General features: G+C 39.8%; 3 protein-coding genes across 4 annotated transcripts; all 3 read left to right on the top strand.

Annotated features, from left to right (window-relative positions):
• Positions 1-224: 224 nt before the first annotated feature.
• Positions 225-649, top strand: LOC122626090. Its single transcript, XM_043806214.1, has 2 exons — positions 225-336; positions 396-649. Exons 1-2 carry the CDS (start codon positions 261-263, stop codon positions 599-601), a joined length of 282 nt encoding a protein of 93 aa, XP_043662149.1. The 5' UTR covers positions 225-260; the 3' UTR covers positions 602-649.
• A 35-nt stretch (positions 650-684) lies between these two features.
• LOC122626092 lies at positions 685-1,484 on the top strand. 2 transcript variants are annotated; one of them, XR_006326687.1, is made up of 4 exons: positions 685-809; positions 863-1,054; positions 1,119-1,276; positions 1,343-1,484. XR_006326687.1 is itself a non-coding variant. In XM_043806216.1 (2 exons), the coding sequence occupies exons 1-2, from the start codon at positions 725-727 to the stop codon at positions 1,027-1,029; spliced, it is 252 nt and encodes an 83-aa protein (XP_043662151.1). In that variant the 5' UTR covers positions 685-724; the 3' UTR covers positions 1,030-1,092. The 2 variants fall into 2 exon arrangements, 1 of the variants encoding a protein (XP_043662151.1); XM_043806216.1 differs by lacking the exons at positions 1,119-1,276; positions 1,343-1,484 and having other exon boundaries at positions 863-1,092.
• LOC122626091 lies at positions 1,142-1,633 on the top strand. Its single transcript, XM_043806215.1, has 2 exons — positions 1,142-1,276; positions 1,333-1,633. Exons 1-2 carry the CDS (start codon positions 1,204-1,206, stop codon positions 1,530-1,532), a joined length of 273 nt encoding a protein of 90 aa, XP_043662150.1. The 5' UTR covers positions 1,142-1,203; the 3' UTR covers positions 1,533-1,633.
• Positions 1,634-10,998: the final 9,365 nt, after the last annotated feature.

The raw sequence follows: 10,998 nt of genomic DNA, 5'->3' as shown, positions 1-10,998 counted from the left end.
AAACTGCCATTGTTGCCTTGAAAATGGTTCGACAAAAGCGAACTATTGTGCGCAAAGATACTTTGATGCTCAGTCAAATGACAGTAGGATGAATCCTACTGAATAAACGCACCTTTTCGACCTTTTTCCCTTCTATTGCTTTAAAATTTAAACACACATATTTATAAAAGGGAACATTTTGTTTGTCACGCTGCATTATAAGCTTATTAAATGAAAATATATCATTGCTTTTGAGTTAAAACTGTTGCAGCTGCGGCGAAATGAAGTTCTTCATTTTGCTGTTATTCCTATTGGTCTGTCATGGGAACAAGGAAGATGAGGAAAACATAATAGCCGGTTTGTTTTTTGACTAACCATAAATGAAGAATTAAATGGCGAAAGTTTATTACTTTCAGAGTTGTGCTTCAAGCCAGGTTCTGGACCCCCTTGCCAGAAAATGAAAACATATTATTGGGACCAGAAAAAGAATCAATGTGTGATCTCCCGATATTTAATGCAGCCTTGTGGATTCTTTCACGTGATGGACACGTGCGAAAAAATATGCGCCAAGGAATCGTGGACAATATCCCAATTGGAGTTATATGTTCGAAAGTTGCCTTAAAATATACTTGCTTTTCTGTTGTCAACTCTTACAGTTGACATTTAAGAATTGGTCACGGTTTCTAACTATAAAGATTTCATTTATGGTGGCTTCCGCTGTACTCTTGATTTAGTTAGCAGTGAAATGAAGGTCCAAAGGGTTTTCTTTGTACAGGCTCTGTCATTCTTTGCATGGAGCCAAACTTACGCTTCAGGTCCAGTTTATCAGAGTAAGAGCCCTATTCGATTATTTAATGTAGATATATATGAAATATTTGTAAAGCTGTTTGCAGGCGAACGGGCGGTACAATAACTTGTTATCAAGACAACACTTGGAGCTACAACGAGCGTACTCGTAAATGCTATCGTGTTCACAAGAATGAGGAGCCATGTGGCTTTTTCGATGGCGAAAAGGGATGCAAGGACTTTTGCTTAAAGCACACTTGGTAAATCAGATGAGCAGTTTCTTTCCGATATATGTATGCTCTTTCATTTGTACAAATCAGCTAACTGTTATTGATAATGATCTATATCCGTAGAAATTACATTTTCAATGGTTATCACATTAGGTCGTTTAAGATTCTCAGGAACTCTCTCTCTCTCTCTGTTACTTCACAAGTTACCATGTATACCTTAAATATATTGTATGTACTGCTCTTCAATACGATGTTTAAGGATGTCGTCTCAATCAGAACCAGTAAGTTCAATTAATAAACTTGCCGTTGCTTCCTAACATTATTCGAATATTAAAAGCGCTTTGCAGGCGGCATAAAGCAGAAAACCCCTGCGTCGAGGAAAATACTTGGGTATTCGACCAAAATGCTCGCACTTGTAATCCTGTGACTCCTGAAAAGGAACCCTGCGGGCACTTTATTAGCGAAAAGGCTTGCAAAGAGGTCTGCCTACAAAAAAAAATAACAAAGTTTTGGAATGAACACATATGGAAAAGATAAGATAAACAAATCATCAAATAACACTTGGCCGTTTTATGATAACGAAATCGGCAATTTGTATTGAATATTTGGAAATGAATGAATTTAAAGACGATGCCTAACACTGTCAAATTTGTATTAATTTTATTTGTTAAGCATTTTATACCCGTTAATCGTAGAGTTAAAGGCTAAAGGATGAAGGAAGCGTTTCCGACCTTTTAAATTATACTTCTTCATCTGAATCACTAGCATGTCCATCTGTTCTTCTGAGTAATGGGTATCTGATAGTCGATCAAATCGACCAGACCGGCGGTCTCTCATGCTTAAATTCGAATTCGCTTGCATGCTCAAAAGAAAATGTAATTAAAACAATTAGTCTTGTAAGCGTAGTTATTAAAGGTTCTCCTCGCCTTTTAAAGATGCAGACTTTTCGTTTGGAGCGTAAGCAAGAATTGCTGCCGGTATAAGTTTACTGGGAAGGGAACTTCGTTTATTTTGCCGGCTGTATGAAGTTCATCAGGCAGCTCCAGTGGAGCATGTGTCCTTGGACGACCATTGTCCTTTGGTTTGTTTGTTGTCTGGTTTGCAACTGCCGCTAATGAAACATACTTCTGGCACTTTATTTCATTTGCTCTCTCGCCTCGCCCTAACAATCTCAGCCCCACCCATCCCATTTCACTTCCTTCGCAGCATTTAGCTCATTTTCACAGGCTTGGCTCAAGTTTTTGTGTCCTTGGTTTTATTAGATTTTATTTGCACAGTCTTTATTTGTCTTCTGACGTCGTCTTCTTTCTTGCCAGCATTAAGTGTCCAATTTTAGTTCAGGGCTTCCACTCGCCGTGGTATTTTTAGGTGATAATATTTTTGCCCTCCTCAGTTAAGGGTGATAGTACTCTACACTTCTTAGTCAAATATATAATAAATAAATTAAAGTTGTTTTAATTTGTTTTGGTATTAATGCCATAGGAATGTCAATTGTTTGTACTGAGTATTTGAATGGGCAGATTATTGGTATTTTAAAGGGAAACTCTGAATACAAATAGTTGTTTTGCGAACTAAAATAAAATATGTTGTGAACTGTAATTTTTGTATTTTTTCTGGGGATTTCAGAGTGGTGAAAAATCGAAAGGGTAGTAGAACGACAGAGTCCTAGCTTGGATTACTCCTTTTTCTTTTGGTTGATTTTCTTTTGTGCTCGGCTTTCGCTTGCCACAGCAGAATCCTTGCTCCCGGATGCCGCTACTGTTCTATTTGCTTTGGCCTTTGTTAGTTTGTTTTGAGCGGCAAACTTTGCTCAGCCAGCTGGCCACATATGCCCCAGGATCCTCATTGGGTTCCTTTTCGCCTTTTACACACATTTCTGTTTTTTTCTTATTTTAGCACATTCGTCAAGTTTGTAAACACAAATTATGACAATTAAGTTGACTGTTGACTTGTTTGAGTTCGTCGTCTGCAAACTTTGCTTGCAATTTAAAAAACTCTCCAAATTGCATTAAATTCCTGCCGAAACCGTTGACGGAAAATTCAATTAGGCGGGCAGGGCCCGAAAAAATGGCACCCGTTTGACATTCCAGATCGAGTTTAATTTTCGTTTTAATCTCCGTGCATTTGCAGTGCACAAAGTTTCCGGGGGCTGCCAATGGCAGCACAAGTGGCACAGGAGGCAGAGGAGGAACAGGAGGCACTGGAGTGTCGGAGCTCACGCAGAGTTCGTCCTGGGGGCAAGGAGGTGTTAAAGGTGGCCTGCAGCCACAATTGTTCATTAGATTAGCAAGTTGCGAAAGCAAAAGTTTGCAGCCTGGCTCAAATGCCACTTTCACGGCTGCTGACACACTTGAGTCGGATTGCGTTTTCTGAATTTGGCCCGACCTTTTCCATTTCCATTTCCCCATCCCCATCCCCATCTCCATTCACTTCCTTTTTCTTTTTGCGATTCGAGGAAATTTTATGAATTTTCTTATCAATTCAAAAGGCGAGAAACGACAGAAATTTACGTGCTCAAAGTGGCAAGTTGTCACAGCGACAAACCAATCTATATACGTATGTATGTGTTAGCCAACTTTTCGGCTCTTTTCGCACTCATTGCTGCACCACCACATCCCCATCCACATCCACATCCAAATAGCTGTCTCAATTTGTCATTGAAGTTGCCGCTGTGCTGCCGATAAGAAAGTTTTCACTTGATATAAGCAAATGCGGCTATTGATGCTAAATGTTGGCAGTTACTCTTCTCCCTCGTTGACTCTCCTCTGTTTTCAAGACTTGAATTGAATTCAACATATTTTTTTTAAGTTTTCTTGACGGATTTTCCTTTAACGGGAAGAAAACACAAATGATTTGCGCTTGAAAAATGCGAGTGCTTTGTCATCATTTAACCAAAGCACTTTGCCAATTAAACTTATCTGTAATTGCCTTAAAGTTTGAATTGAGTTTTTCACAGCTTCCAGGAATTTTAGCCAGCTGCAAACCCGGACTAAATTAAATTCATTAGAAATACTTGTTTTTTTTACTAAAATAATTATAATTGGTCAGTTACTGCGGTCTGGTTTTGGATAAACCTTTATTTAAATGGTGAAATCTACAGTCGTATTAAAATGTATATTACATTAAATGGCACGTAAATGTGGTAACGAATTAAATGTGCAAAATGCGTGTGCCCATAACCACTTAGGCATATAATATTTTTAATGGAATTTACTAAACTGTGGCTACTCACATATCCATGTAAATAGGGACAAACGCTTTGTCACCGTTTAGGATAGCAATTAAACTTATCAGAATTTTCGCTTTATCTGAATCAAGTTCACACGTGGAGGACACGCAACTACTGGCCAACGGAAGTGCGGGAAAATCCCCAGTGCGGAAAAGTGGTGGCAGGAAAATGGAAATGTTTGCCACCAAAAAGAACCGCAGACCGAAGAGCGAAGACCGAAGTGCGTAAGGCAACACTCCAGTGGCGGCGCGTGTTACATAATTAAAAGGATGGCTCGAGGTGGCAAGAGTGTGAAAATAAAGCGAGAGACAAACTATAAAATAAACCAAATATCACTGGGAGCGGCACACTCGAGCGCATAAAAGAGTTTTTATTACCACGTCCTGGAGCGAGGAAATCCTAGTCCTGCGTGGCCCCCAACCTGAGTAATAGCCAGTGCGGCTCATTGTCCTTTTCCGGTAATAATTCCGCATTTACCCCCAGCACGGTGGCAACCTAACACGTTTGTTCTGCTGCCTGCCCGGCTAAATTAGCTGTGACAGCCGCGTGGCATAGGCGGAGGGTCCTTCCCATGTCCTTCGTCCTCGGTGGCTGCGTGGCTGTGTGGCGGACACTTCGGCGGCTTGAGACATACCTGAGGCGACTCGTTGCGACCACGTTATCATTTATAATGAGTTAATTACATTTAATACGCATGTACAATGGCCTGTTGAACATGGCGCACAATTAAATGTGACCCTGGCCAAAGGAGCCTCACTGGCAGTAACAACAAAGGATAACGTGGCCATATTTCGAGTGCTGTGAGTGTATGTGTGTCAGTGTTGCTGTGTGTGTGTGTGTGCTTAACGCTTTAAGCAGTCATTGCATTTAATGGCTGCTTTGAGGTTTATTAGCTGCTGATTGTAAGCGTAATTACAACTGCCTAGGATTCTCGCATAGTGCGGTCATATGTTAAATAGCCTGGCAACCATATTGTTTTTATAAGATACCACATATTCTATTGGTCTCTGAAGTACTTCAACAACGTAAAAATATATATTTAATGAATGTCTGGATGTGTAGCCTATTAGTTTACAGTTGCCGAGTAGTTATATAAAATTGTGAATATCAATTAATTTACCTTTTAGTGGCTTTTAAGAATGTAAAAATGTAATTATATTCTCTCAGCTTGAAAATAAACATATTTTACAAAAGAAGAAAAGTAAATTATACTTCCATGAGTTTATTGGTTTTATTTACAAAAGATTTAGTAGCTAATGCACTTGCATTCGTCATAATTTGTTTGCCAAGCTCGGAAAACTTGTCGCTAACTAAAACAATATGCCATTTATCAATACTCCATTTTTCATACCACCGATGGAGTGGGCGAACTAAAAACATTTATCAACAACCATTTCCCCGCGAAAAACTCCCCTTTGCGGTGCATACATTCGGCATTGGGCAGCTGCCATCGGCCATATTACGTATACGTGACGGCGACGGAAAATGGAAAATCCATTTCCAACGCCTCTTGGCGACGAATTCTTTGCAGACATCTAAGCATTTAACAATTTGCGACCACGCCCACCCGCACACCCACTTTTTGGCTGCCAGCCATTGCATTTCTCAGACAACTAAAAAGGGAACCAAAAAATTATTTTATACCACAATTTTGTGGTTCGTTTTTCCTTGGTTTTTCTTCTTTTTTCTTTTTATTTTTTCGTTCAGCAAATAAAAATTTTGCTTTGTGCCTCCTGTTGTGCCTCGTGTCCAAGCTCGTGCAACTGACAGCTGCAAAATTTGTGCGCTCTTGTTCATTTGTTTGACTGCCCATTGTCGTGTGCGTGTGTGTGTGTGCATCAGTGTGTGTGTGTGTGCATCAGTGTGTGTGTGTGTGCATCAGTGTGTGTGTGTGTGGGGGGTATGCGCTTGTTTGTTGTTATACCAAAAATTGAACACACAAAGCAATTGCTATGCAACATTTGTGCAGACATGGCCCAGAGTTTCCAAAAAAAACCCAAACATCGAAAAAAAAAAAAATACAAATAAAATTGCTGTACAATTGAACGAGTACAAAGGCCATTCATGTATGTGTCTGCGAGTGCAAGAACGTTTAATAGTTTTATTGCTGGCCACAAGCGTTCTTGATACTCACTAATCAAGGTCTTACATGTTTATAGAAAGTAAAAGCATCCCAAGAAACTTCAAATAAAATAAAAAACTTTTTCTAAAAAAAAATTGCTCTTTTGATACAACATATACTAAACCCTCACTTAAAAATACAAATCTCTGAAATATTATTAGTTATTTTATTTCGCATGTTTTAAATATCAAATAATTAGGCTGCACTGAATAAAAAATTACTATGTTGCGCTGTAGCACCTTTCAAGTCCTGTGTGGAATAGGTATTTCTGTAACGACTCTTTTTACCACAAAGTAAATTTTGATGGAAGCATTTTTGGCCAGCACATTCGTTAGTTGTCATGTCAGTGGTCAATTGTTTATTGTTAACATGGTCAATTCAACGCCACCCATGCGCCAGCCCTGTGGCATGCAACTCCCTTATATAGTCGTATATGAGTATTTCTCAAAATATCAAATTACTTGGCTTTCGTTTGATGCGGCTCCAGAATGTATATATCTTGAGCAATTTGCGGCTTTGGCTCGCCTGTCAGCATTCAGTTGGCATTCAGAGACGAATTAATCCATTTTCAGCTGTCTGTCAGGGGATTCAGTTGACAGATGGAAATGGAGACTCCGAATCCGCTCCAAACATTAGAACCTTAACAATTCTAAGACCACCATAGTGCAGAGGCAGTGGCAGCTGCAGCTGCAGTGCAGTTCTGGCTAATTAGGAATTAGATTTCGGCACGGTCTCGGATGAATGTGCGTCAAGTGCTGAAATGGCTAATGCACTTTACTGTTCCCACTGACAGCCGAAAAGGAAGCTGGCCGCTCACTGGTGGATGGAGGATGGTGGATGGTGGGGTATATTTTATGGTTTGACAAAAGACAGGCCACCGCACAGAGATGACCGACTTCATCATCAACAAAGCTGGCGCCTCGGGCGCAAATTTCAATGCGTTTCAAGCATAAAATAAATGTCCACTAAAAATGTCCCTGGCATTGTTGTTGCTGCCCCTGGGGGCGTGGCAGCATAAGGGGCGGCCAGGCGCAGGACGAAAAAAGAACGCGGTGGTGTGAGCTTAGCGGCGTTTTGTACACATAAAACAAACATTTACCTTCGAATAAAATATGCGAATAAAATCCATTTAGTAATATTTTATTCTTCAGTATCAGAACGAATCAGAAAAAGAATACTACATTTATTTAAAATATTTATTAATTTTTTATGCACGAATATTAGTCAAAACTTTATGTTTAAATAAAACCAAATAGATTAACTAACGCAGCTAAAACAAAATCAATTTGTTCATTTGAGCGATGAAAATGCGCTCGTTACAAACTCTTATACATTTTTATTTGTTGTTTTCCCTGATTGCAATAGATGTTCCCCATTTTTTCTCTCAGTGCTGCACTCTGTTCGCTTACATGTCTCAAGGACATGTTCACAGCTGACTGCCTCGGACTTCTCGCTGAACTGAACTGAACTGGACTGGACTGAGCTGGCCCAAATCGCTGCAAGTGCTTTTAAGTCGTTGTCAAATGCAAAGAGCACAATAATTCAAATTTATGACGCGCAATTGTGCTCACACACTTTCCCTGCGCCACCTCCAACATTTCCACCACTTTCCTGGCCATTTTGCCTGCTGGTCCTCGGTAGTCGGTCCTCGATTTCGTCCTTTTCGCAGGCATAAATAAAGGAAAACTTGGAACGTGCGTCCAGCTGAGTGGGCGGTCGCTCGTCATGGGAGTATGTAAATTTAGTGGCCTCAGAGATGGGGAAAGTAAGCGTAAAAATTTTATAATTTGTGGCTCTCTCAGTGAACAATTATTTTATTTCTTCGTTGTCCGGTTCGCTTCGGTTCGGTTTGGTTCTGGTTTTGGTTTTGGTTTTGGTTCTTTGGAATCGAGGATTTGAGAGCTGGGATAGGTGAGGCCGCAAGAAAGTGAAGCTGTTGGAAAATTATCTGCTTTTGATTTACGGACTTTGTTGGACGTGGTCGTAAAATCTGGTAAAGCCCACGCGGGGTAATTTCGTATTCGGTGATTTGGTCGTGGCTTTTGTGGCAAGTGATAATAAAATTGGGACACCAAGAAGTTGATCTAGATTTGAGCTCATGCTTTGAGTTTCGATGGTTATAAAAGCTTTAGTACGTCAAGCAAATAAATTGGTAATGCAAACAGAATTTTGGTCAAGTATTCCACATAATATATATTAAAGCAACTCAACAAATTGCATATTTATTTAATTGCTTCCAATAAATCCCGAAATAAACGCGAAAAAAATAATAAAAGTGCAGGGGAAACAATAAAAGTCTCATTTAGTTTTGCTTTGCTATTCAATTAGGCGGCCAATGGCTGCATATGTCGTAAAAAAACGCACACAAAATTATAAAGAAAACATGCAGAGACGAACAATTAAAAAGCAATATCTATGGATACATTTATGCATTTATGGGGCGAGGTAGAAACTATTATTTCGATTTGGGATGTGTTTGCGGATTTATAAACAAATCCCGTTGAAAATCAACGACACCGAACAGTTTGATTTATATTTATGCTATTGCAGCGGGCATAAAAAATCAAACGACATTGCCAGAAAAAAACATAAATGCCAAAAGAAACTTTGATAAAACAAAATGCAAATAATTGCGACGGCCAAATAAATTAAAGCAAATTCGAAAGAGCAAATGCCGCAGTTGTTTGGGCACAAAAAATGGAGGCCACACCAAAACCAGCACAAACATTGATTAATACGAGGCCAAATGCATTAGGCCAGTTCACATAATTTACGACCAACTGTCTATGCATGCACAAACATTTATTTGTTTAATGTATTTTGCAGCCATATTTATATGCCGATCGCCCGAATTGCCTGAGTTGCCCTTGTTGTTTTCGTTGCATTTATTTCCGATGCTGCTGTTGTTGGCGAAACGCGGCGTATACGTAATGCGAAATGGTGTATTTTCCCAAACAGCGCAGCGGCAGCAGGGAACTTGACCAGAATGTCAGCTGCACAAACACGGCTAAACCATGGATGCCTTCGGGCCAGAACTCCCGACTAGCCGCTGGGTGGCAGATAGTTCATTGCTTTTTTTGTGGCATACTCAGTTTGGCTATTGGTTTCCAAAAATCGGTCAGTGTCACAGAAGTTTAATTCGGATTATTAGAGAACAGAATTTTCCTTGAGAATTTAAAGCTCTTTATAGGAAACGAATTGATTTGTATACCCTGGTTTTATTTCCAGTATTAAATGTGCCTCTTACAAATTTGTGAAATTATATTCCTTTACATTACTTGTACTTCTGTTTATTTATTTATGTGTTAATGTGTTGGCGTAACTAAACTGATTTATTTCCGATCTCGAATGTCATTGAAAAGAAAGAATATCAATATAAGCGTATTTGTATAAAAAATAATATTTGCACTGGCACAATGGTATTCTTAGGGTATTTTAGTGTCCCAACTCAGTAGAAGCACAAGCTCTTGTTCTTTCAGCCGCCTGTGTTGTTCGGTTTATGGGAAAACAGCATTTGACATGCGGGTTCAAAGCGTTTGCAGCCTGTTTGAATTCCTATTTGCATTGCGTGTGTTTTGCCTGTGGATCACCTGTCCTCCTCCAAAGCACCTGAGCATTGCCCAGTGACCAGTGCCTAGTGCCCAATGTCCAATGTCCAATGTCCCATGTCCCATGTCCAATGTCCATTGTGCGATTGTCAACACCCCGCCGCTCGCGAAAATATTTTTTGGCAGGAGAGCAATGGCGGCGACAACGACAGCGACAGCGAAAACCCAAAAAAGATACACACAAAGAACACGTTCGATTTTGCCAGCAAGCAATAGGCAATAAACACAAAACGCAGCCAATTGAGTTCGAATGCAAATATTTGGAAACGCGCAGAGGGCAGCTCAGAAGCAAAAACAACACCGGCGAAAGGTCCCAGGAACCCAAAGAACCGAGGGCTAATGCTCAAAATTGAAATTGAAAAGAATTTCGCGCCATTTAACCATTTTTTTTCTGGGAAAATCGTTGGTATGTGATTCATGGAATGCTTCAATTTGATTGCTATGTTAGTTATAGTTATATAAAAAAAGATTTAGTTCGCCTACAAATAATATATTGTTGTATGTTTTACTTATGCTCAGTAAAAATTTCCTATTTTACATATGGGGTTTTTTATTTGTTATCTATAGTAAGTCACTGAATAAATCAATTATGGGCACTTCACACGCACCAAGTAACAGAAACAACAACGCCTCCTTTTCAATGATGCGATCTGTCTAATATTATTATTTAAATTGCCCAGTGTTCAATTTCGCAACTCAATGCCCAGAGGACAGTCGAACTGACAACATAATTTCAGCATATGACAACATTTCTAATGAGAAAAATTCGGACTTTCCCACACACACACACACACACCCACGAATGAGCAAACTATCTTTTGCGGATATCCAGCAATTTGCTTTGAGATTGTTGCTAGAATATGCAGTCAGTCCGTTTGGGAATGTGTGCGTATGCTCGCTCACACAAGATGTGTTTTCTAGACCGAGCTTTGCAGTTGTCACTTGCGTGCCCAAAGCATAGCTGTCAGAAAGCATATGCCAAACATTTGTCGTCGGCAGACAAAACCCAGAAATGAGACAGGAACACAGAGGGAGTCACCAGCA

Source organism: Drosophila teissieri, chromosome 2L (genome assembly GCF_016746235.2).
Source record: "Drosophila teissieri strain GT53w chromosome 2L, Prin_Dtei_1.1, whole genome shotgun sequence".
Lineage (NCBI taxonomy): Eukaryota > Metazoa > Arthropoda > Insecta > Diptera > Drosophilidae > Drosophila > Drosophila teissieri.
Note: the sequence above shows the minus strand (reverse complement) of the source record. Positions and strands in the feature narration are given on the sequence as shown.